This window comes from Epinephelus moara, chromosome 9, assembly GCF_006386435.1.
Source record: "Epinephelus moara isolate mb chromosome 9, YSFRI_EMoa_1.0, whole genome shotgun sequence".
In the NCBI taxonomy this organism is placed as follows: Eukaryota; Metazoa; Chordata; class Actinopteri; order Perciformes; family Serranidae; genus Epinephelus; species Epinephelus moara.
Window position 1 is genome coordinate 34711752 of NC_065514.1, and position 27455 is coordinate 34739206.

Genomic DNA, 27455 nt, shown 5'->3' on the forward strand with positions numbered 1-27455 from the left:
AGTGCAGAACCTTTTAGGCCAATTAAATGATCCAGTCTCTGCAGTAGAATTTGATGGTCAATTGTGTCAAACGCCGCACTAAGATCTAATAAAACAAGTACAGAGACGAGTCCTTTGTCTGAAGCAATCAGAAGGTCATTTGTAATTTTAACTAGTGTTGTCTCAGTGCTATGATGCACTCTAACTGAAATTCCTCAAATAAATTATTATCATGGAGAAAATCACACAGCTGGTCTGCGACTACTTTCTCAAGGATCTTTGACAGAAAGGGAAGATTAGATATTGGTCTATAGTGGGCTAACACCTCTGTATCCAGGGTGGGCTTTTTTAGGAGAGGTTTAATTACAGCTACCTTAAAACTCAGTACAAAGTACATTATTAATATTGGTAAGTCAGTGCATAAAACCAGCATTTTATTATTCTATTCTGTTTCTTCATTTTGTGACCGCAACACCAAGCCCCAATCTTCCTTGCTCCACATTTCAGACACAAAATTTTTTCTTGCTTTAACTCCTGAAATTTGCCAAATCTTCTCTGCCAATTCCAAATAGCTTTTTTTTTTTTTTTTTTTTGTTGCTGTTGACTCTTGTTTTGAGCTTCTGGTACCTGTGAGCATGGGCCCTGCTACAGTGGTCAGTTGGTGTCAGGTCCAAGAATCGGCATGCCATGTTTGATTGCTCTGGATAGAGCCCATGCCATAGGGCAACTTCAAGCTGGTGTTCCGCAAAACCAAGTTGTGGCATTATTTGGAGTGAGCCCTAGTACCATCTGCAAACTGAAGGCCAAGTTCCATATAACGGGGGATGTCAGAGATAGATCACGAAGTGGGCGTCCCAAGAAGATGGCACCCCAAGAAGAGCGTTTCCTCATCCTTTCAGCACTTAGGAACTGTCGGCAGTCTTCTACAGATTTGCAGTCAAGGTTTGCAGGACAATATGGCCGACGGCTCTCTGCCCAGACAATCTGGAACAGACTGCACACAATCAGTCTCCGGTCTCATAGGGCTGCCAGGAGGCCTGCCATGACTGCCCTTCACCATCAGGCCTGTTTGCGCTGGTGTCGGCAACACATGCACTGGAACCTGAACATGTGAAGGAACGTTATGTTTGACAATCCAGATTACAGCAGTTATATTGTAGGGTCAAACTGTGGCGAAGACGTGGAGAACGCTTTGCTGATTGCTGCACCAATAGAGTAACATCTTTTGGTGGAGGCAGTGTGATGGCGTGGGACGGCATCCCCCTCACTGGAAAAACAAGGCTTGTCATCATTGGTGGCAATCTCAATGAGAGATGAAATTCTGCAACCAGTGGCAATCCCATATCTCTACAGTCTGGGACCAAACGCTTTCCTCCAAGATGACAACGCTCGCCCCCACAGAGCGCCATTTATCAGAGACTACCTCCAGAATTTGGGAGTGGAAAGGATGGAATGGTGTGCCAGCAGTCCTGACCTCAACCCCATTGAACATTTGTGGGATCAGCTTGGGCGTGCTGTTCGTGCCAGAGTGACCAACACAACCACGTTGGCTGACCTGCGACAAATGCTGGCTGAAGAATGGGATGCCATCCTACAGCAGTGTGTGACCAGGCTGGTGACCAGCATGAGGAGGAGGTGCCAGGCTGCTGTGGCTATATATGGTTCTTCCACACGCTACTGAGGCTCCTATTTGTTAAATGAATAAATTAAGTTGCCAATATTTCTTGTTTCTTCAGACTTCAATCATCCAATCCATCAAACAACACCAAACAAGAGTCACCAGCAAAAAAAAAAAGCTTGGCATTGGCAGAGAAGATCTGGCAAATTTTTCATGCCCCCTAATAGTCAACTGTAAAGGTCATTAGTTGGTAAGATTTCACTGGTCACTTTTTTGTAGAAAAAAATAAAATAAAAGTGATACTCTATTAGAAGCTGTGCCTTGTCAAAATAAATAAAAACCTATATAACCGGACCATGTGGAAATTGAATTTGAAAGGACAGACACAGGAAGAGGTCAGACAGGAGTCATGTTACAAACCAATCACAGCCGACAGATATGTTTCCCTTTTTCTGTAAACATTGAGTCTGACAAACATGGAAAAGTTGATCATTTTAGTGCAGGGCTACCCAAAGCTTTACATCTGTCCCACGGATGATAGGCCTGTACACTTATAAACGGCACCTGGGAGAGCTGTTTGAACATATTCCAGCTGAGGCCAATGTTCCTGTCGCTGTTAGTCCAGCTGACATGAACGCTATGATGCATATGGACCATTCAGCAGGTACAAAAGCATCACATATTGTTTATGTTGAATACCGCTAACCCATAGTTCTTCTTCATAATATTCACTCTGTGTCTCGCTATGGGATGCAGCCTCCTGCAGCCCTGACAGAAGCATTTATCTCAATTGGCCAATCTTGATTGGCCGGTGAAAGGTGTTCATCCGCACCGCACCCAGTAGTCCCACCTACTATATATAGTGTGCGTGGATAACCCTCCTTCAATTCAGACCTCTTCTCCCCTGAGAGCTTATCTCACGTCAGAGCTTTCATTGGCTTAACTGTTCACCAGACGGATCTTTGCTAGCTTCCGTCACCGGACGCTAGTGTCGTGCTCTGGCTTCTGCCTAAGCGAGCTAAGCTAGCATACCAGCTACTCCTCTCAACCCCATGCTAGCACACTAGCTAGCCACGGCCCTTTTCTCTGTTAGCACTCCAGCTTGACCGCTAAAGATCCTCACACCAGAGGAGACTTTCGGCTCTGTTGCTGCGGGAATAAAATCTCGGGGAAGGACGCCCACCCGGTGTGCAGTACCTGCCTTGGGTTTGACCACGCCAGGTTAACCCTCGAGATTCCCAGGTCCTGTGGACACTGCAAAGTGTTCACAGTCAAGAGCCTCAGACGCAGGCTAGCCCGCCAAGTTAGCCTCGCGGGCTGTGACCCATTTCTCCCCACCGCTGACCAAGGCGCAGCCGCGGAGGAAGACGAGGACATGGCCGGGGAAGCTCCAGAGACTGGCTATGACTGGGACGCCCAGTGCTGGAGATTGGCATCACAGAGGATGACAATGACACCTCGTTCCTCATATCAGAGGTTTTCATACGGTGCACAGAGGCTGCTGTCGCCCCACTCAGACGTCGGGGCATCTGGCTGGCCACGTATTTTGGCGACTGGCTCCTGTTGGCGCAGTCAGAACAGGAGGCCAGGGTTCACACGCACATTGTCACGAAACACCTAATAGATTTGGGCTTTGTGATAAATACGGAGAAGAGCCAACTCTCTCCGACACAGGAGATATCCTTTCTGGGATTATCACTGCGCTCCATGCCATTCACAGCTCGCCTGTCGGAGGAGAGAGTGAAAACATTCAAAGCTTGCCTCACGCACTTCTGTCGACACAGGTCTGACTGTGTCTTCGGCTGCTGGGTCTGATGGCTTCAGCCATCCTCGTGATCCATCTTTGCCGCTTTCACATGCGGGAATTTCAGTGCTGGGTCGCTTCACTCAGGCTGGATCCCGTGCATCATGGCGCATGGAGGATAACGGTCACGGCGGATTGCGTGACGGCCCCGTCTTTCCTGACTCAGGGGGTGTTCATGAGCACTGTCTCGTCCAGGAAAGTGGTCACCACGGATGCCAGCCTATCCGGCTGGGGTGGCATTTACGAGGGCAGGTCTGTGAGCGACTGCAACTGTGGGCCAGGCCCGTGAGTGGCTCAATTTGACCACTGCTGGGCTCCCTCAGAGTGTGGTTAACACTATCCAAAACGCCAGGGCTCCCTCCACTAGGTCTCTGTACAACTCTAAGTGGGGAGTGTTTGAGCAGTGGTGTCTTGAACGGGGCCACACCCCCTTTCAGTGTTCTGTGCCAGCGATACTGTTGTTTTTACATGACCTGATTGATACAGGAAAAGCCTTTTCCACGGTTAAGGTTTATCTGGCAGCTATAGCGGCTTGCCATATAGGATTTGGGGACAAAACAGCGGGCCAACACCCTTTGGTGTGCCAGTTTATGAGGGGCGCGCGCAGGCTGCTCCCTGTCTCCAGACCACTGATGCCTCCGTGGGATTTAGCGGTGGTTCTGGAGGGGCTTAAAGGCCCCCCATTTGAGCCATTGCTGGGAGTGAGTCTCAAACACCTGTCCCTTAAGACAGTGCTGTTACTAGCTCTCGCCTCTGCAAAGCGAGTGAGTGACATCCATGCACTCTCTGTGCATCCTGTGTGCGCTCAGTTTGCCTGGGGAATACGCGTGTGGTTCTGAAGCCCAACCTGGTCTTTGTACCTAAGGTGGTGGGTTCGTGTTCCCCGATTGAGCTTGCAGCGTTCACCACTTCTCCCGGTGAGCAGCAAGCGCACATGCTGTGTCCGGTTCGAGCTGTGCACTCTTATATGGACAGGACACAGAGCATCAGGAGGAGCCATCAGATCTTTGTCTCCTGGGCTGAACCCCGAAAGGGACAGTCAGTCACAAAGCAGCGCCTCGCCCACTGGGTGGAGGAGGCTATAGCTTTGGAGTATACCAGCAGGGGTCTGCAGCCGCCAGCGGGTTTGCGTGCGCACTCTACCTGCGGGATGGCCGCATCCTGGGCTTTATTTAAGGGAGTGTCTGTTCAGGACATTTGTTCAGCAGCAAGTTGGTCCTCATCTCTGACTTTTGTTCGGTTCTATATGCTGGACGTGTCGTGGCCGTGCTTGGCTAGCGCGGTCCTGGAGTCCTAACTGGAACCCAGGGACCCTCCCCACTGGCCGGTACTTGTTCGATAAGCTGTCTGGCAATACAGGAGCTACCATATCCCATAGCGAGACACCGAGTGAATATTATGAAGAAGAACGTTTGATTATCTAACATAACCGCAGTTCTTAGAATAATATGAGCGAGGTGTCTCGCCAGACAACCCTTCTTGCTGGGCGGTGAGAAGAGGTCTGCTTATTGAATTGAAGGAGGGTTATCCGCGCACACTATATATAGTAGGTGGGACTACTGGGTGCGGCGCGGGTGAACACCTTTCACCGACCAATCAAGTTTGGCGGATTGAGATAAATGCTTCTATCAGGGCTGCAGTAGGCTGTATCCCATAACGAGACACCTCGCTTATATTATTCTAAGAACTGCGGTTATGTTAGATAACCAAACGTTATTCAGTTTAGCATTTAATAGCTTTAAGATCATCTCTGTACTCAGGATATCAGGTAAATAAGCTATATGGTGCTTGTTAAGGTTACTTAGTAACCTCAAGCGCAACCTGTGGCTGCGCTCTTGAAAGCTGGCACTAAAAAAGGCACAAGAGTAGCACCCATTGCCCAACCTCACGTTTTCCAGGCAATTACAGATGTGGCATGTGTACAGCCCCTCACTAACAGGGCTGGTACCTGCGGTTATTACACAGGCAAGTTAATAACATGTTGGGGATGAAATCCAAAGTGTGGGATCATTTTGAGAAGGTGAAGGACAAACCCAGGGTGATCTATACACTCTGCAGACAAACATTTGCCTGTCATTTGTCGACTACTAACATGACGAATCATCTGAAACATGCAAGTAGCTACATGCCCATTAGCCACTAAGCACAATCGTTGCCAACAGCATAATTAACGGGCAGCTCGCTCAGTGTTTGATGTGTGCTTGTAAATAAAGTATTGGCCTATATTAATTGTTTTGTATTATTCTGTAATGTATCACAGTGTTAACAATGTTACTGATACTATTCTTTCTCACACCTTTAACTCAAACCATTGTGTTGCCCCACCCAAAATATATAATTTAATAATTAAATTAGTATCGTAAACATGTGGGCGACTTGTCGACTAATGGCCCGATATGACGAATATTGGTTGACTAGGAATGTTCTTAGTCGGGGGCAGCCCTACCACTTTCAGACAGCAGACCTGTATGACACAATACGCAGAGCTACTGCACTTGACCTGCATTGGAACCATTTATATGAGACTGATGCTAGTCTAAATGCTGCTAGACAAGTTCCATATGCTTACATGAGAATTACAGTAACACAAGATAAAAGTTAAGCTTTGATTTCACCTCATACATTGTCCATATGCACGCTCCCTCTCTCTTGATTGCTCACGTGTGCTTTCTACTTCTCTCTTCTTGTTGTCTTTAGTAAATTGATTAAATGATTTTTAAATTACTATGTATTGTAAAGTGACTTTGGGTTTCTTGAAAGGCTCTATATAAATTAAAGTTATTATTATTATTAAATGTCTATCATTTAATCCATTTCCATTACTGGTTTCAATGCCAGTTCACCAAAGCTGGGAAGCCTACAACACTTTGTTCAGCCCTGGTCAGGAGGAGAGTTGTAAAGGAGGGTCGGCTGGCTGACACACGTTAACCCATACAGATAGACCTCCGATGAGAGTTTGATCCCATCATTGTGTCGGTCTGAATGGGGATTAAGAAGGAACACAAATCATGAAACTGACAGGCAGCTTGGTGCAGTATCTACAGTAATGACACTATATCAGACTGTCATGGTGAAGAGCGAGCTGAGTCTGTAGGCATTTCTCTTTAAGAATCTCATTTGCATACATACATTTGCAGTCCTGACCTATGGACATCAGCTCTTGGTAGTGAGTGAAAGAACTTGACTGTGGATACAAGAAGCTGAAAACAGGTTCCTCCACAAGGTGTCTGGCTTTACCCTTAGGAACAGGGCAAGGGATCTCATATATATTATTCCCTTTTTCAGTAATAACTGGAACTTACTGGAACTTCCCACACCATAGCCTCATGCACTGGTCTGCTCTCGATATTCATATCCGACACGGGGTTCTTTCATACTCAACAGATAAATTTCGGGTTATATATGGTGTTAATTAATCACAAAGCCTGCACTACGTGATACGAGCACACAGAAGTGGAGAAGCATTCTGGCAAGGGTGCACCAGCGAGCACAGGGCTGTGACAAGCCTTTTTCCACTCTCCCTGCATGCTTGCAACTACTCAGGATGCTCACTTGTCAAGTTAACTTTCGAGACTTTTGTAGCAGTGTAGCCAGTGGGAGCTATAAAAACAGTATCATATGTTGTTGATGATGGCAATATGGATATCAATACTCACTATTTCTAGACACTGGCTCAGCAGGGACTGGGTATTGAAAGTGACTAATCAAAAATAGCAGAGGCATCAGCCACTGGTTATTCCATCCTCGCCTCCAAATTCTCAAAAGGCAACTGGATAAACCCATGACTACATTTGTACATGGGGTGCTCCCCCACAAAATTGCTTTTCTGCTCATGATACTTTCCTGTGCATTCATATCGTGTGCATGCACCAGATTTATTTTATTAGTGTGTGCGGGTTTTGAGACTAATTAAACACCAGAGTTAAACAGGTGATAGCTGTAAGGGAAAGCCTGTAATTTGTAAATGAACTTAGATTTACACATAGGCCTTATGAATAAAGATCTTTCAAAGATGTCTTTTTGCATCTGCACAAGAGAAGCAACAACAAAAATGGTGATTGTCCCAGAGTATTCCCATCATTAGGCTGAGTCATTTTAATCTCTTGAAATATCCTGAAATTCTTGGACCGGGGCTGGGCTGCTTTAGATTTTTAGTATTTCAACACAATGGGCCCTATTTAAAACTATCTATAATGCATGATCTAAAGTGCATGGCGCAGATGGATTTAGGTGTCCAACTCCACTTTTGCCAGTTTAACAGTGCATAATCTCAGCGTAAAGTAAGGTGCAAGGGGCAAAGAGGTTGTATTTGGTCCCTTAATCAGTCATAGGTGTGTTTTTGGTGTAACGTTAATTCAGCCATTCAGAGTGTCACCTCCCATACCCTTTAAAATCCAAGTGTGCCTGCGCCTGGCGTGTTGCTATTTGTATGGTGGATTTTGCAGATTGGAGAAGCAAGCAGTTTTCTGCTGAGAGTAATGCAGTGAAAGCAGTAATCACTGCAGCAAATGGGACATTTAAGCAGCAAAACTAAAAACTGTACTAGGGATGTAATGATTACCGGTAAAATGATAATTCCAGACGGTTAGTATTACCGTTTCAAATTTTAATTATCATTAAAACCGTGTTTGATGGGGCGTCGATGGCTTGGTGGATGGAGCGGGTGCCTCATGTGCAGGGCTGTTGCTGCAGCAGCCCGGGTTCAACTCCGGCCTGTGGCCCTTTGCTGCGTGTCATTCCCCCTCTCTCTCCCCCTTTCGCACTTGACTTTCCTATCAATTGAAGGCAAGACTGCCCAAACAAATATATTAAAGAGAGAGGAAAAAAGAAAAAAAAACGTGTTTGATTACTGCACTTTGTTTGCAATGTTTGGCCTCTGAAAACATGGCGGAAGGCATCGAAGGCACCCGTACGGACAGTACTCTGGAGAAAGTCTGAAGTCTGGATGTATTTTGGATTTTATAAGGATGCTGAGGGGAAACTAATTGAAGATTGTCACCCTGTCTGCAGAAAATGCAGGAAAAAAGTCTCCGCAAAGGGGGGTAACACTTCAAATTTCATGAGCCATCTTCGTGACCACCACCCACAACTATACAGCGAGTGTACCTGTGCGTGGTACACACACTACACTATAATAACATTGTTTGCTAGTTTGATGCTAATGGCAGTACTCAGCAAGTTGACAAAGTGCCTCTGCTGTTTCACACCATCATTTTCCCCTTTTACTCTGTGTGGTAACATCCCTAGAGGAAATATTAAAAAGGCAGGGGTGTTGTTGCCCTACAGTTGTCTACGGCAGCAGATTGCTCTGTGTTCCTAATGGTCAAAGTGACGGCTGTGATGGGAGTAATCGTGAACGACAAAAAGAAAATCGAACATGCTAGACTTTCTGTTAGACAGAAAGTACATTGTGCTCTTTATTTTATTTGCTTTTCGAAATAAAACTTGGTTAAATAATTTCAGTGTGTGTGTATAAGTACTTTTTGAACATTTTGAGCACATTTCAACAATCATACCGTTACATCTCTAAACTGTAGTCATAAACCTGACAGAGGAAACAGAGCAAAACTTTTAGCTTCTGAAATAATCACTAAAGTTACACTGCTTCTTGGGTGTAAACGCCTGATCATACCTCATTCTAAGACCTACACACCCATGGACACACAGCGTGGGTGCTGGCCATGAAAATGACAACTGCCTTGTTCTGAAACTAGCAATGACAGTCGTGCTGGGCTGTGGACTGCTTTGCATAGGGTGTAAGATAGGGCCCAATATGTGTTAGTAGGTCAGAGGTCATTAGAACAAGATCACATGAGTCTTTAAAAATTGTTAGTGTATCCTGTCAACTGAGATTACAGTATATGCAGTAGGTTGTACTGTATGTGCAGTAGTCAATGCGGTGTCAGCATTAGATTGCATGACACGTTAGTTGTTTGCTGCTGACTAATACCTTTCCTTCTGTAGAGCTAACTCTTCTCTGTTCTTCCCACATCTCTACGCTCAACCCAAATTTCTGCCAAGTAGTGTCTACTAAAACACTTTTACACTACAGGCTATGTAGTGGACAACAGATATTTATTGTATTTCCCCTTTTTGATATCACTGTCCCAATGAAATCTCTTACCAGCCATCTTTACAATACTCAGTACATTTACATGACATTAGAGAAAATTGATTTATTGTGTTAGTCCAATTAAAACTGGACTTTAAAAATACATGTAAACACATTTGTCCAACTGAAATCGTACTAAATTAAATTGTTGGACTGACACACCCAGATAATGCGATTGTGTGTTGAATAACACCTGCATGTATATAGTCAATCAGACCCAAACTGGCCAAGGTGCTCTGCCCATGGTCGACAGTTTGTGTGACGGGTTTTGACCTGGAAGACGAATACGACGAATAGGAGAAGAGGCTGGTAACAACATGGCAAAATCTACATCCAGAGCTGTTCATTTTTGGATGGACGAGGAGATACAGTTCATGCTGTGTCAGCTGAAAGACTTCAATATTTTAAAAAACAAGTTTGCCACCAGCTAACTGTAGCTACTTTATTGGTCGATTGTTTGGTCTGTGACATAATAGGTCAATCGGAAAAAGATCAAATACTAACAAGCTGAAAGGGGGCATATCACCATCTATTGTAGTGGAGTCGGAACATACTTTGGTCAATAAATCGATTCCCCTCCTGTGTTTGTATACTGGGACAAGGACAGTAGTCCAATTAAATGGCCTAGTCGAGATGTAACCATAGCTCGACTCAAGTGTGCATGTAAACGTACTGAGTGCTTTATTTGCCCTTTATTGCAGGATAGCCTAGTCTCCTTGTCCTTTATTTCCACTCTTTCCTGTCCTTCTCTGTCTGTCTGTGCAGGTGACCTCTTTTCTCTTATGTCCAAGCTGCTAGGCCACAGCAAGGACATAGTTCACATTCATAAGTACAACCCCAGCGAGATGCAGAGAGCCCAGGCTGATTTGGTGGCTCAGATCGATAGCTTAATGCAAAAGAAAGACCTGGGCTCTCCCAGTGCCAGACTAGCCTTCCAAACCAGGGAAGATCCTGTTTTGCTGAGGGACAGGGTCCACAAATTCCACCAGCTTGAGGCCACGGCTAAGCCGCCAAGAAGCAAGCTGCTAGATGAAGGACAAGGTGGGTCCTGGATGCTATTTTATTGTTGTTATTGATCCCCTTCTTTCTTTACATGGTCCACTATGCTTGAACTGTAACACATACACAGTTCACATGTTTAGACACCCTTTGAGTTTTTGTAAAATGTATTGTGCTATGAAATGACCTTAAAATATTAGTATACAAGTTATTTAAACCAATGAAAAATAGTCTTGTACACATCACTGTTAAATCAGGGCTTTACTGTGAGAAAAATTTCTCCATATTTCTTTTTCCCCTTGGCTGTAGCATCCTGTTTTTCCTCACGTGTATCTTTTCTGTCCTCATCCCTTTCTTTGCTGTCACTCATGGATATGTTCCTCAGACCGGCTCCCACCACATCAGTCTGAATGTCTGATAAGTCATTAACTCTGCCCCATGAGCTCTATGTTTGTTCTGGCTTCAGTGCAGAGGCTTTGCTTGTTTTCAAAGTGACCTGTGGGGTTTTCTTGTTTAAAAAAGAAAAAAAAAGTTTGGTTGACATTCAGTCCTACTCACCATTATCACATTGTGTGTATTCTCGAGGTGAATGCATATTCTTGAATGCATTTCCTTTCTGATAAAATATTTTCAAAGATTTAATCCCATATTGTTTACACCTGTGTTATAACCTGGCTCAAATGCCCACAACAAAATGGAGACACACCATGGCAAAGTTGAACAAAAGATAATTATTTAATCAAATTAAACCCAATTAGACCAAATGAGACCAAATTAAAGATTAACTAAAAATTTACAGTGTGGAGTGTGAAAGTCAGAGGTGTCAGTAGTGTGATGGGTGCAGAAAAATGTGTGCAGATGTATAAAGGTGCGTAAAAGCAAAACTAAGAACTACAGCAACATAACCAGTCCAAAGAGGGACAGGGAGATGCAGCAACAAAGTGGAGTGCAGCCAGAGAAAGGCCCCTAGCTGCACACAGACTTAATTATCCTGAAACACCCTCAGGTGCTGCCAGTTGCCCTACAATCACCTGCGTGTAAAGAGTGAGCACACAGACAGGTAAACACACGTTAATTAGCTGACATAGGAATGTGTCTCTCGCCGCCTGCGTGCATGCGTGTGCATTTGGGTCATTGTGGTCGCGCACACGAAACCTCTACAGGGAGCCTTTAATTCCCTTGTAGAACAAGTGGGCAAGTTGGATGATGACTGCTCTATGTTCACATTGGGGTACAACAGTTCAGAATAATCCAGAACAGAATGACCAAACCTAGAATTTGCAAAAGAGAAAGCAAAAAGAAATCTTGTCTGAACTCACTAAGACGTGGAGCACACTAAGAGAGGGAGGGCTGTGTAAATCATCCATCCATCCATTTTCATCCGTTTATGCAGGGCCGGGTTGCAAGGGAAGCAGGCTGAGCAAAGTACTCTAGAAATCCCTCTCCTCAGCGATGCTTCCCAGCTCCTCCTGGGGGATCCCAAGGGGTTCCCAGGCCAGATGAGATATGTAATCCTTCCAGCATGTTCTTGAACTGCCTTGGGGCCTCCTACCAGTTGTATGTGCCCAGAGAACCTCTAAAGGGAGACACCCAGAAGGATCCTGATCAGATTCCCAAACCACCCCAACTGCCTCCTTTCAATGCGAAGGAGCAGCGGCTTTACTCCGAGCTCCCTCTGGATGTCTGTTCTGCTCAGCCTGTCTTTCAGGCTGAGCCTAGCCAAACTATGGAGAAAACTCATTTCAGCCGTTTGTATCTGCGAAATCACTCTTTTGGTCACTACCCAAAGCTCATGACCATAAGTGAGGGTTGGGACGTAGAAAGACTGGTATATCAAAAGCTTTGCTCTCTGGCTCAGCTCCCTTTACAATGATGGTCCACCGCAGCGCCCGCATCACTGCTGATGCCACATCAAACCGCCGATTCATCTCATGCTCCATTTTATCCTCATTCATGAACAAGACCCCAAATTACTTGAACTCCTTTGCTTGGGGCAGTAACTCTCTCTCAACCCAGCTGTTTAAATGTTTTTTCTGAATATGAGAGATGGGTAAACAGCATTTATGAGTTCACTGTGGTCGGTCATCAGTACTTTTATAATGGAATTAAATAGATATTTTAAGTAAATATGCAGGTAACTGTCCGCTCCTCTTAGAGCTTGGATATTTCAGAAAGGTGTTACTCTGCTCGGTGATCTAGACAGTGTGTGAGTATGTGTGTTCTAGTCTGCACGCCATCTGCACAGGCTTGAGCAACACTTGAGTCATATGTGGATAAGTTTCAACAGCTGTGTACAGCTGGACACTCAGTTCTTTTCCCATTCTCCGTGACGAAACCTGTCAAGCTCTGTCAAATTGCTGGAGTCTGTCAGTGAACAGCAGTTTGAGGTCCTGCCATAGATTCTGGATTAACCACCATAAACTCTTGTATGAATGTGATTGGATATTATTGGTCAGCTGGTTGCCAAGCATAAAAGAAACAGCTGAAGCCAATCAGCTAATGCAAGTGTGATTTGAGTGCTCTGCTGAAAAAATGCAGTGCTCCATTCTACTGATCACTACTCAAAGCTGATGACCATAGGTTAGGGTTGGATCATAGATCAATTTGTGAATGGAAAAGTTTACTTCATGCTCAGCTTTTTCATCATCATGACAGCCCAAAATAATTCCCACATGACTGCCTGATCCGCCTGTCAATCATGCGAGCCATGTTACTCTCGCTAATACACAGCACCACAAGATTCTTGAGCGCCTTCACTTGGGGCAGCAAAATTATTCCCATGGCTTTAACACTTAGTGCCCAGTTTACGCAGTTTGCATCTCAGAGTCACTATGGAAAGTGACACAGCAAAATTCATTTCTGTGTCCTGGCAAAAAAAATGGCTGAGGAAGCTTGGTAACAAAGTGATGCTTTAGCTCTCAGTTACAGTTAAAGTTTAATTATGGTTTATTACAATTTGGCCATCATTTCTATATTTAATAACATCATACTCACTCAGTTATTTGCTGATATGTGGGACTGCAGCAACTTTGGGGGCAAGAGACAAGCAGCTTTAAGCAGTCATAGAGGCATGTCCAGACCATCCTTATAGAACTCTGCCCCTACCTTTCAGTGCAGTTACTAATAAATTTGTTTTTAAAGGTGGAAAAAATTATACAGTCTATTAAACAAACTGAATTTGCATGTCAGCCCCATAGCACACCCTTGATTACTAGCCACAGTAGAGAAGCTGATATCGTCTTCTCCTTGTGCGTGCGTGTGTGTGTGTGTGTGTGTGTGTGTGTGTGTGTGTGTGCGCGCGCGCACACGCACGCACGCACATGGGCAAAATGTACACTACACTGTAGTGGGAACTACTTTAAAAGAAATCGTTCTTCTATTTCTATAAGAATTAACGAACAGGACATTTGTTGCATGTCATACCCCTCTCTCTTTCCTCCTGTCTGTGTCTATGCATCTGTGTGATAAAGGCAAAAAATGACAGAAAAATAATAAAATATTTCCAAACAAAATGCAGAAAAGCATTGAAGTGGTAACCTTTCCCTTCCTAGCCACAAAGTGGGCTTGTGCTTTAAAAGAACGTGTTGAAGGAACTTACGTTCACAGTCATTTATACTGTAGAAATGATAAACACCCTGTTAAGGCAGCAGTACATTAGAACTGCGTTTTGAATGGTCAAACAGATGGAAACTCCCTCCCCCTACACATTTCCGACATTGGAGTTGGGGAGGGGCGTTTGACAATTTCTGTAACTTTCCAAGAACTGCGTATTCGACATTCATATCCACTTCGCACAGCGATTGGCCAGATGTGCAGAGTTGAGATGGTACAGAAGTTTTGAACTTTTTTCACAAGCTCACAACTATTACTGGTACTTTTCATGTGTGCAACACTAAAGGCCTTTGCACACCGAGTCCATTTTATCGGATGCATTTTTTAAAAAATCCGTCATTTGAAAAAAAAAATTAAAATAAAATTTTACACAGAAACCTTGCACACTGTGTCTGGTGTGTTGTATTATTCTATTTCTTGTGAAAATGTCCAATACAAGACAAAATGAAAAGACACATCTCCTCCCCTGCTTCCCTCTACAGAAATACCTTTCTGGTTGTTCCCACTCTTTCCCCTGAGTCCTGCATTTGGCACTGTGGCTGGTGGGGCTGAGCTGTCCTCCCTCTCTGTTTCCACACTTTAGCTTTTTCTCGAAACATCCTCCTCCTCGTCATCATTATTCACCTGAATATTACTATCAGACCTGTTGAAAGTGAGCTATCTGAGTTATGAAAGAATACTCTGCGGCCCATTTCTCTGTCTTCTGACAGATGTGTCCTGTTGCCACATTTTCTTCACTGATTCCTGGTCAAACAACTCTCTAAAGGCTTCTGATGGATGCGAAAAACGCAGAAAATCAGACCCATTCCGAAAACTTTTATGACAGTCAGAAGTTTCAGACTCAGTGTGCAAATGTGACTGACCCACTTGACATGCTGCTGTGTTGTGCTATGGCCTATTCAAGTCAATGAATTAGAAAGTCTGTCGGGTTCGGGCCAGGCTCGGTTATAATTGTCTCGGACTTGGGCGGGCCGGGTTCGTTCAGGAAAATGTGGCCTGAGCCGCGCTCTAGTGTGCTCACCTGTGTGCGCACACGTGTGTGTGTGTGTGTGTGTGTGTGTGTGTGTGTGTGCGTGTGAAACAGAGAGCAGAGGAGAATTGTATACGCCCGACCATGTAGAGACAGAAATGACATGTTGTCGTGTAAATTAAATAAAAAACATAATGCTATTTAGTTTGTTTAATAAAAGGACAAAGTATAGACCTGTTCTATAGGAAAGGTAACCTTAAATGACTTCTGTTGAGATCTGGCGCTATATAGAAAATAAAATTAAATAAAATTAACTTGACCTTCAAGTGGGGGCGGGGGTTGCCCCTAATATAATGGTAGGGGAACACTGGGTGTATTATTTTTAGAGTAACGCACCAGTTTTTATCATAGATATGTGTCATATTAACTCATTGCAACCTTGTGTTTGTGTGTTCTTATCCATAATCACCTTGTTGTGTAACTTGAACCAATGATACAGTCTTGACACTAAAAAGAAAACAGATGTATGTGAAACCCCTTTCATTACAGAATGCCAGTGATCACTTTTAACACCATGTTGAAAATACCTCAACCCATGGGTTTGTGGGTGTCTGTGTGTGTTTTTGTGTATTGCAGACTACCATTTGGAGCAAGTCTCAGCATGGCCTCAGAATTCTCTCAAGCTGGGTCAGGTGTCAGGACTTGCCCTCGACTCAGATTCTAACCTGGTCATTTTCCATAGAGGTGACCACCACTGGGGGGCAGAGTAAGTCACCTTCAACATTTTCTGTTAATACAGGGCTTCTGACAGTCCTTGAAACTCAGAAATCTTCATGTATAATGTTTTAAATATAATGTAATTTGTTTATCTGGAGAGTTCACTACTGCCACCACCTTTCAGCTGTCCATAATATGACATATGATCCATCACTCACAGAAAGTACAGACTCTAGTTTAAACAACAGCCCACATTTCCTCACTTTTAGGTCTGTTGCCAATTGAGGGTCAAGGTATCTTAAAATATGCTTTTAGACAGTGGATGGTTATCGTGCCAGGACATATGGTCAAAAATGACCTGAATAACAAGCTGTTATGGTTGCAATCACATTGTCAAAGCAACTAGATGGATGGAAAAAATGCTACTCTGTGCAGGTTGAAAGTGTCTGTTATAATTTGTCCCCATATTGTCCCCATTGCCATTTGCAGCTGGCATTTTCGAATTGTGCAGGAATGAGTCCTTAAACACACAAATAAGTTAGCATTTTAGCACTTCCGGTTCCTTTGTCTCAGAGTCATTGGATTTTTTATGGGTTGAATGGTGCCTAAAATAAATTCTGTGAATAGTGTGTTGCAGAAATGAGACCTAAAACACAGAAATAAGTTAGCATTTTAGCACATGGGTTTGTGATTTTGCATTTCCTAGGATAGCAAAGACAAGACCTACCCTCCTCTCCCTCTGATTGGGTTATACTCATTGCCTTTGGTGGTTAGGTCAGTAAGGTTTAGGTAAAAGGAGTAAGATTGGTTAGCGTTAGAGTAAGAATGTCACAGTAACCCATTCAGAGGCAGAGTAAGGTGGGTAATGCCTTTGCTAGTCTAGGTAACGCAAATTTGCATTCGGTTCACTTGGTCAATGGGTTTTTGAAATTGGTTTTTGGTTAGATGCCTGAAATAAGGTCTGTGTTTATCACAAGCTTGAGAGATTTCCGTGTTTTCTTCTATGACATAAAATATGCCAGTAAATACCCCACTTGTGACTTTTGAAGTGTTTGCATGTATTACAAAAGGCGGTTTCTAACAATTGGCTAAATGAGACTACAGAACTTCGTCACTCTGAGCATGGCTTTTTTTGGTGTCTTCCATTTGCACTGGGAAGTCATGCGACTGTTTTTACTGAACAAAATGTGTTTAATCAAGAAAACTAGGATGACACTGACTTCCCAGTTAGTCTACATAAATAAGCATCATCCCTCAACACTCTATGGGACTCACTGCTTTTTCTACCATATAACCAAAATAAAAAGCACAAGAAGGCATTGTTGGCTTTGTTTGCCTCATTCAGTTTAGCTTTGGCCACTACTGACAGTCAGCTGATGGTAAAGTGGAATTTATACTTCCGCTTTGACACAGAACCTAGCCATAACCTACGCTGTAGCATGACATGTACAGTACCTCCCGAGAAATGAAAAACCTGTCGTGTTGACGCAGACCTCCGTTTTTTTTTACCTTTATTTCACAGTAAGAAACAAATTGTGAAAACAGTAAAGCCCCAAAATAGCTTTTTAAGTCTTGTGTGTGATTTATCCTGGCTTCATATGAGTAGAGGAAATCTCCGCTACTTGCTAGGCTACTTTATACAATGTAAAATACTACAGGCTTGTTCTAATAACATGAGCATGTTGTATTTGTTTGGAAAAAGTGTTTAGTATAAGACAGTTGTTTTGTCAGTGAACCTTGTGAGCTGTAATGGAGCCAAAATTTGTAACATTACCTTTGTTAAATGTTGCTGTTGTCCCTGCCTTCATATGAGTAGAGGAAATCTCCACTAGGTGCTAGGCTAATTTATACAATGTAAATGCCGTAGGCTTGTGCTAATAATGTTAGCATGTTGTATTTGTGGGAAAAATGTGTTCAGCAAGAGAGAAGTGTTTTGTCTAGACTGTGAATCCTGCAATTTGTGTACTTGTGTTTAAAATTGTCGCTATTAAGCCATGTTTAATGTGTGTTGTTGGGTGTGTTTTGAATCAACTAAACTTTACAGCACTTCACAGAAACCCCACCGCCCACTTGTGTTATGGAGGTGTACCTGCAGAGTAGGGCTGCTCGATTATGGAAAAAATCATAATCACGATTATTTTGGTCACGCACACATAAAACACACACATTGAAATCTTCCGCGATCACCTGCCCCTCGCATAACATCTCCAGGCATCTGTGACCAAAAATCATTTACACTCGATTTCATTAATTTTGAAATCGTTTGACCTCAAAATTGTAATCGCGATCACCAGACGATTAATTGCACAGCCTTACTGCAGAGTGACACAGACACACCACCACACAAGTCTAAATGCTCGCAACAGTGTAGGCCACGTGTGTAGGCTACAGAGTAGGCTCTGCAAAGAACTGACGCACAAGTACAAATCTGCCTTAAGTAAGTGGCGTAACAGCTTGCAGCTAATATGGCATAGATGATAGCTGGAAGGGTTTAAGAGAAAGCAAACCATCTCTTTGTAGAACTACAAAACAATTTTTTTTTTTCAGCTCCTTTAACGACCAGGCGAGATACCTGCAGAGGTCCCAAGGTCCTATTCAACAGTCCACTATTCTGGTAGTTGACCCAACCAAAGGCAACATCCTGAAGGCTTCTGGTAGAGACATGTAAGTTATAGTGTGCTTTAGTTTTTATTGTCAAGAAGGAGAGTACTGAGTATGAACAGACACAACAAGGTATTTCTTACATGGTTGACATCATGCATAACAAAGTGAAAACGGTCTTGTAATGATTCATATCTGGGATGTTGCAGGTTCTATTTGCCTCATGGAATAACTACAGACAAGAGGAATAATTACTGGGTCACTGATGTGGCTCTTCATCAGGTACGCTGCAGGTGGTATTCTAGCCCAGCTGAGTATGTTTAAAAACCAGCTCTACACATCAAATTTTAGGCTCTCAGTCATTTATGTATACTTAAAAGTTTTATTGATAATGAACTGTACCGCTTTCTTAAAACTATTAACTGATACAGGTAAATAGCCAATAAATTACAAGAACAAAACATATTAACTGTGTAGCATACTGTATGTAGTGTGTATAGCTTATCAGTTACATCATGTGACTGAATTAAAGTGTGAGTAATATTTTTGGAAATGGTGCCCAAAATCACTGTCTTTAAATGTGTCCCTGTTTTACACCAAGAAAACAAAGGTAATGCCAGATGTCCATGCCATAATCTTAAAATGAAAAATGGTTGGTGTGTGACATTTACAAATACATTTATTCTGTTCATGGTGAAATAATCATTTACACATTATTTATTTAGGTTTGTTATTTACATTGATCTGTAAATAATTGATATACACCTTTAAAAGATCATATGTACGCAGTAGGTCTGATGGTGATGTATTCAGAACAGGTTGAGATTCAATACCCAGATCAAGTCTATGAACACATGATGAAGCAGGACCAATCAGGAGTCTCCCTTCTGTCCACTCATCAGGTGTTTAAAGTGAGCAGTGATGGCAGAGACAGTGTGCTGCTGAAACTGGGAGAGGCTTTCACACCAGGAAGTGACAACAGCCACTTCTGCCAGCCCACCGATGTGGCTGTAGACCCTGAGACTGGGAACGTCTTTGTGTCTGATGGCTACTGCAATGCCAGGATACTCAAGTTCTCTGCAGATGGTGAATACCTGTCTCAGTGGGGTGCAGGTAGGAATCTGACTCAACACACGCACATACACACACACACACACACACTCTTGGATGTTTTAAAGCAGGTGTTGTTAAACTAGAAAATGCATTTCCAGTGGAAAATGCCTGTGGATACTGAAAGCTAAAATGAATTCAAAACAATGGCTGAAAATGCAGAAATATGAAACAAATTAACTTGAACAGCAGTAGTAGTAGTAACAGTAGTTTGAGAAGAAGTACTAGAAGCAGCAATAGTAGTAGCAGTAGTGATTGTAGAAGTACTTGTAGTAGATACATTTAGAGGTTAAATGAGGTTGTTTTGAGAGGGATGAAGTACTTGAACAATACAAAAGGCGTTGCCAAATGCAGCATCAACAAAAGATTTTACCTTCTCAGTTTACTAACAACAATGTCCACTGTCAAACATAATGGAACTGTGTAGTGGTGTTGGTAGGATTCAATTTCATATGCACAAGAACTGCCTTCCCAAAACGTGTAGGTTCCCCTGTCAGCACTTACACAGTCTACTCAATAAACGAGTAAGCAAGCTAGGCAAAGAGAGGTTGATACTTTTGTTTGTTTGTTTGTTTTTGCACTAATGTTACTAGTACAACCCCACTAAAAAAATGTTTAGTTGTAGGAAAAAAATCACCTTGCCTCTCAGGGCTTCTGTACTTCCAGTAAAGCCAGCACATAAAAGTATTTCTGCATTTAGAGAGCATGTTATGTGACAAGTGTTATTTCAGAGTCTTCTGTTCAGTAGTTTTTCCTGTTTAAACACCCCGATGTGTAGGATGTGAAAATGTGTCAGTGAATGTAACACACAGACTGCATCCATTGAACATGAACTTGATTTACAATAACATGAAATTAAAGTGACAGTGGTCTTTTCCACAGAATCAGTCATGTAGAAAGACAACATGACTTCCATGCAAATGTGGCTGTTTTCTCCATATAGGAGCTTCATTAATAATGTGGTAACTTTGTAGGTTGGTACATCACTGAAACCAGTGGACACCATCTGCACATATATAGCCGTCTTGTCTTATTTTTCTGACTAAAGGGTCATCAGACAGGAGGAGGCGCGTACCGTTCTGGATCCCGCACAGTCTAGTGTTCCTTCCTGACAGACAGGAAGTTTGTGTGGCTGACAGGGAGAACGGACGTATCCAGTGCTTCATAGCCGAAACTGGAGAGTTTGTCAAAGAAATAAAGAAAGAGGAGTTCGGAGGGGAGGTGTTTGCCATCACCTACAGCCCTGCTGGAGGTGAGTACTGATGGAGCTGGGTAGAGACATTCATCACATGTCATCCCCTTGTCTTTCACATTATTTTTTCCTGTTGCTCAGTTATTATGCCAAACTATGGTGAGAGAACTGTTTAAATTTAAGCTTTGATTTTTTTTAATTTTGTTTTTCAGTCTGACTTCAATCAGAAAGGGGCAATCAATTTACTTTCATGGTTGTATAAGGTCCTCCAGGGGTCTGAAGGACAGAGTGACCCTAATGATGTCACAGTGAAGTTTTCAGGGTTGTCTTGGCTTGGGCTCAGACACAAACAGAAAGCCTGCATTACAAACTGTATCTCAGGCAGAGAGGGTCTGGCAAAACATGCTGTTGAATGGTATAATGTAGGGTCCAGTGTTTTTAGGGCTTGAGCCAAACTAAAGGGTAAAAGTCACAATATCTTATAGCCAGAAATGTTACAATGTGCCTTTAATAAAGTTTTCAATTCAAGGAGTACCTTTACATTGTGTTCTCGTAAATGTCTAACAGTTACCATGTGTGTGTGCATGTGTGTGTGTGTCTGTGTGTGTGCATGAAGATGGCTTGATCTTTGCAGTAAATGGAGTCTCTCCATATCGCTCAGCTCCACTCAGAGGTTTTGTAATAAATTATTCAACAACGGACATTTTGGATACCTTCAGCCCTGAGAAAACGGTAATCACACACACACACACACACACACACACACACACACACACACACACACACACACACACACACAGATATATTGAGCCGCTCTCACTCATTCCTTTCTCTCCTGTACTGAAACACTGGTAAAGGCTGTGTATGATTAAGGAAAGTAGCTTTTGAGTCACTAATTATTCATTTTTGTCGATGGATGAAATGCAACAAAGGTCCTCAGCTGGAATTGAACCTGGGATATTGCAATTATACTGTATGCTTGTTAGAGCAGGTGGCCACTAGAATACCCCAACCATCCACCCGATCCATTTGCAGGGTCACAGGATGCTGGAGCCTATCTCAGCAGGCATGGGGTTCGAGGTGGGGCACACCGCAGAGAGTTCGCCAAGCTTAAACAGGGCAGACACATAAAGACAGACAATCCTTCACTTTCACAATTTAGAGTTGCCAGTTATGATTGATTGATTCCTGTGCAGCTGTTTTATGCCTGCTTCTCTGTGTGGAATACAGTATTGAGCCAGGGACATTAATATATACAGTTTTTGAAGTTTATTGACAGCAATATGTCATTATAAAGTGTTGTGGATATGATCAGAATGTCATAGTTAGTGTGGAAGTTGGCTGAACTGGATTTCTATTATTTTCACAGTCTTCAAGTTATAAATACAACAGAAATCTGTGAGGATTGATATTAGGGCTGCACAATATATCATTTGAACATCGCAATGTGCGATAGTCACATCGCAGGACATGCAGTGTTTTCTCTTTTTTTAGAACATGTAAACTTTTGCTTCAGAAAAGCAGCTCTGGAGAAAGCTCTTTGCTTCGCTCTGCTCGCCTCTCTGAGCACCAAGTAGCCCCTCCCCCTCTCATGCACACGCTGCAGTCACGCACTGAAAATGAGCGACATGCAAGAGGGAGAAACGGTAAAGGTGGATTTATGCCTGGTACACACTACACAACTTTTCTGCCCGTTCTGAAATTCACTATGTCACATTACACGATTGTGGAGTCATAAAATCGTGCTGTGACTTGGCCGACAGACATGACACACTACACAATGGTACACACCAATTATCCCCGGTCGTCTTTCACGAAGTGTGTGATGTCATCAGGTTATTCTTGTCCTATTTTTATTACTTTTACTATTATTTCAGTCACTGTGTCTGTTCATGTGCCAGCCGAAATGTTGTTGTAGTCACCTAAAAAGCGCCGGCAGACGGCAGGAGCTGCATTTGATGTACAGTACGCAAACATACAAGCCACTGAACCCTCCACAACAAGTTCCTACAAATGTTTCACAATAAAAGCCTATTTAGAAAATGAGGGGATTCTCTCAGACGAGATTATAAGGGGCTTTTAATTTGTAACTAATTCAGGAAGTGTTGAGTTTGAAATGACGGCACGATGCCTTAACTTTATCAAGGCAACGGGAGCGTATAAAAAGTAAAAACATAAAGATACAGAGGGATTAATAAATAACGGCCCGTATATAATGTAGTCTGTCTCAAATGAAGCTGGTAGCCTCTGCAGTTGTGTTGAGTAAAAGCCCCGCCACTATTTTCTAATTTTCTTACTTTAAGTCATCTGGTGAAAATTCTTGTATTTTTTAATATCCCAATATATATTGCAAAAAAAAAAAAAAAATCGCAATGTCAGTTTTTTTCCAATATCATGCAGCCCTAATTGATATAGTCGAAAGCTTGAATATTCACTCACAAAGTTCTCAACGAGTGCTTCTGATGGATAAAGAAATAATATTAGATCCTTCCATGAAGTTTGATAGGGTATTCTGCAAGTTTTGTGAACAGTGCACATTATGCCGAGACATTTGTGGTCACTGCAGCCTCTTATTTTGGCATATTTCACGCCAACTTTGTCAAGAGTGGGAAGGACCTGTGAATCAGTTTTGGTAGCATTTGAACATATCATTTTGAAATTGCTATAGTTAGTAGTTAATTGATTTTTGTTAAAAAATAAAAAAACAACTGTTCTTTCTGTGTCATTCTTTTTGACTGCCAGAGACACTATGTAATACCAGATATCCATCATGTGCATATGCAGGAGGTTGAGAGCTTATTCCAATAACATTACATTTGACCTGTATGATACGAGCAACCTGATAAAGGACCCAGCAGTCATTTTGTTTACATTTTCTTACGACATGCAGGTTGTGTGCGCCTATGCCAGTGGCCTTGTGACCAGTTGATTGAAGCTACATTCTATCCTCCAGAGACTGCATAGCATCAGTTAGCCCTAGCACAGTTCATGTCTGTAGTCCTGCTGGGATGACACTTGCTGCAACTGCAATTGTTATGCCCATAACCAGCGATGGCTTGGAGGCATTATGTTTTCGGGTTGTCCGTCCATCGCATTCTTGTGAAAGTGCTATCTCGAGAACACTTTTAGGGCATTTCTTCAAATTTGGCACAAACATTCACTTTGAGTCAAGGATGAACTGGTTGGAATTTAGTGGTCAAAGATCAGGCTCACTGAGATCTTGTCTGTCTCATTCTTGTGAACGCAATATCTCAAGAATACCTTGAGGGAATTTTGGAAAATGTTCACTTGGACTTAATGATGAACTGATTAGATTTTGGTGGTCAGAGGTCACTGTGACCTTGCATTCATCTCAGTCTTGTGAAAGTGATATCTCAAGAACACCTAAAGGGAATTTGACACAAATGTCCACTTGGACTGAAGAATAAACTGATTAGAATTTTGTGGTCGAAGGTTAAAGGTCAAGGTCAGTGAGACCTCACAGAATATGTTTACTAACTAACTTAATAACTCAAGAATTCTTAAGCTAAATGTAATTAAATTTTACACATTTGTCTAATAGAATAAAATTATGAAGTGATGACATTGGCAAGGTCAAGGGACAAGGGACAATTTCACTGTAGCATCATCATGTTCTGCTTAAAACACTTTTCGAGCCCAACTCAACATCATATCTCAGAAACAGAAGGGGAGACATTTGGTCAGATACTGAATTGGTAATCCAAATCTTGGGTGCTCACCTTCAAACTGTGCTGATTGTATAGATCTTTTGTGCTTTCCAGGGTTGCGTAAATGGCAGAAATGGTTGGTTTCCCAATTGGGTCTTACCAATCACAATGTTTCAAGCCTAAACTTTTAGCTCAGCCTCCATACCCTTTGTGATTTCATCCTTCTTGTTTGGGTAACATTAATTTACTTTCTTATTGCCATGGCTTCCTCCAACAATGGATAATACTCTCGGTACCACTCTGATATGTCGCCATATTTGCTTTGCCGCAACTCCCAATCTGTTTTCTTGACCTCCTTATACTCGTGTTACTTTCAGTAACAGTTCCACCTCTTTGTCAGTCCAAGCAAAGAAATCCCTGGTCTTACTTTTTGCCATCTCTGTATTATTTTCTGTAACTAAGCAACCTACCCCAGAGTAGACAACCTGCTTCCTGTTTACACTAGCAAGCAAATGGCCAGTGTACGTAAATAGTCATGTGATATGCCTTTTCAGGTGTGTTAGTATGGACTGAGATTATTTCTGAAGCAGTGCTAAAATGCTCATGTGTATGGAAAATGTTTTCCTTTAAGACACATATAAGTGAGTCTCTTCAACAGTCTGCTCCTCCTCAACCCCACTGATACGGATGGGTTTTTTTTTTTGGTGGCTGTACTGCTCCAGTTCATCCTTTTTGTGTCTGCTTTCCAGGATATTGTTGGTTTGAGTGATGCAAGTATTACATATCATCTCTGGCGGTTAGAAATAATGAAATAGAACAAGAGTTCCAGATATCACAAAGTTTCTGTGAATTTTAAATGACTGCTAGAGTTCATTGTCACTTGGAATCTTGATGAGAAGATTCAGTAGGACAAGACGACTGGGTGTCAGGCTCTTTCATTAGATTGCTGACATTATCCTGGTCACACATGGCTTCGGTGGTATAAGGTCTGGACCACATGCTGGATATCCAATTATTATATCCTGTCTCTGGTGTTCATCGATTCAGATTCATTAAACCTTGGTTTCTGAGATTCAGATACATTTAAGGCACAATAATAATCCAGGCAGTTCCAAATATATCTATACTGTACGAATTATAAATTGTTATCGCAGATGGAGGTGAAATTTGACCTAGCCGAGCTGAACTGAAGTTTGCAACTTTACCTCCAGTCTGAACTTAATGCTTATCATCTGATTCAAGCAGACATGTATTGTAGTCAGACCAAGTGATTTTCAGATAGTGATGAATCATTTTTGTTGCCTTGACTCTCTTACTGAGCTATATTTTCCTTTATTTGCAGGAGTTTAAAATGCCTCATGACATTGTTGAAACCAAGGACGGCAGCATCTTCGTCGGAGATGTAGGCACTAAATCAGTCTTCAAGTTCACCACTGAGAGTAAGCTCAGCTTCAGTAAGACAATGATTAGTCTAAACTCTGAAATATTCTCATGTGCAGACTTCTTAGCTTGAGTGTGTTAGAGAAATTCACATTCACTATTAGATGTTATTTATAATGTATATTGGTGAGAATGCAGAAATCATTTTTATTAATCAAGTCCTTTTTGTTTTGGCTTTGCACATGAACTCTCTTAACTGAAATCTAGCTAATCCTATACCTGGTTTTAAAAATGCCTTCTTCTTTTTTTCCAGAGTTACATCGTTCTGTCAAGAAAGCTGGAATCGAGGTTCAAGAACTTGAAGGTGAGTTTTGTTGAGTGTTTTCGTTTTTATACCCATCATGATAATAAAAGTACTTGCTGCTGCTGATATTTGCTGACACTACATAGCAACACAAATGCACAAATACACACAAATACACACACACACACACACACACACACACACACACACACACACACACAGCATGTGACGCACATCAACACCTGCAACCATTGTGTTGGGTGCCTGATACACCCCTGTCCTGTTTCTCATGATGTTTGTCAAGATGTGTATTAACATCCACAAACGAGCTTGCCACAAAATTGTTGGCATTGTAGGTTTCTGCAAACCAAGGATATGTTACATCTGTAAGTTATTATCTGTTATGTAGTGGATACATTGAAACTTTACGCTTCAACAATGCCGTGGTTAATGTGTGGTTTTGTTAAGGCGCAAAAAACGGTTGGTTATGGTTAGGAAAAGATCATGTTTTTGCTTAAAATACCTGGTTTTGGGGACACAGTCCTTGCTGAAAAAACAGCAGTGTTTCAGTAAAAAAACAACTACTTTTAGTGGCCCAGTTTTTTGTTGGTCTCGAACAGTGTTCTGCAATCTGGCAGGCATCTTGTGTAGGTGACACGCTCGCTACCATCCTCTCCACTTGTAGATGACAAAGTCAGCTTATAAACTACATGCCTTTAGAAACATTGATATTATACTTAAGAATCATGTAAATATAATGTATTTGTAGTTTGCAGGAACGTACATTACGTACATTTTTGGCTGCCACAAAACAGCAGTCTCCAATAAGCACATCCTGGCTACTTTACTCTGACGACTTCCTCCTGTCAGTATGATGCGTTCAGTGTGTGCTGTTGGCATCAAATGTCACTGATGTGTGTGACACTAACAAATACTCGGACCAGTGCAGGCTGTGTTCCAACAGTTTTGAAGTATGAACACCAGACCAAAACTGGGCACATCATTAACTGGAAAGTGAGCAAATGCATGGAGTAGGAGTCAGTGGACAGCCGGAGTAAGATCAAGGTTCAGACCCACAGATTTGTCAACTACAGGGTCAGCATGTGTTGATTCTGAAATGTTCTGATTTTGAGCAACGCCTAATATTATAAAAAGACAGCGGGACTGAGTTCACAAATCTAAACAACACGGAAGGTTGTTTACTAAACATAAGTAAGATGACATCTACTATTTAAATCTGTCACTGTAGTGTAATCATCAAAGTCAGATATCAGAAGCTTTATTTGATTTGAAGTATTCTAAACTAAGCACAAAAAGTAAGGAAATTTGGCTTTGGTAGATTATTTCTTTGTTGTAACAATGCTTCTTGGCAATACATCTTATACTATT

At 42.3% G+C, this 27455-nt stretch overlaps 1 protein-coding gene across 3 annotated transcripts in view; it reads left to right on the forward strand.

Annotated features, from left to right (window-relative positions):
* The window catches only part of pam (peptidylglycine alpha-amidating monooxygenase), a 76153-nt gene that overhangs the window by 37200 nt on the left and 11498 nt on the right, over window positions 1-27455 (forward strand). For 2 of the 3 annotated variants that reach the window (XM_050052673.1, XM_050052674.1), the window contains exons 16-23: window positions 15731-15860; window positions 18359-18475; window positions 18622-18694; window positions 19315-19525; window positions 20571-20774; window positions 21331-21446; window positions 25725-25821; window positions 26076-26126. In XM_050052673.1, coding sequence (XP_049908630.1) covers window positions 15731-15860; window positions 18359-18475; window positions 18622-18694; window positions 19315-19525; window positions 20571-20774; window positions 21331-21446; window positions 25725-25821; window positions 26076-26126 — 999 coding nt within the window. Of the gene's footprint in view, window positions 1-10278; window positions 10555-15730; window positions 15861-18358; window positions 18476-18621; window positions 18695-19314; window positions 19526-20570; window positions 20775-21330; window positions 21447-25724; window positions 25822-26075; window positions 26127-27455 lie in introns of all 3 variants that reach the window. The other variant, XM_050052675.1, reaches the window with a different exon arrangement.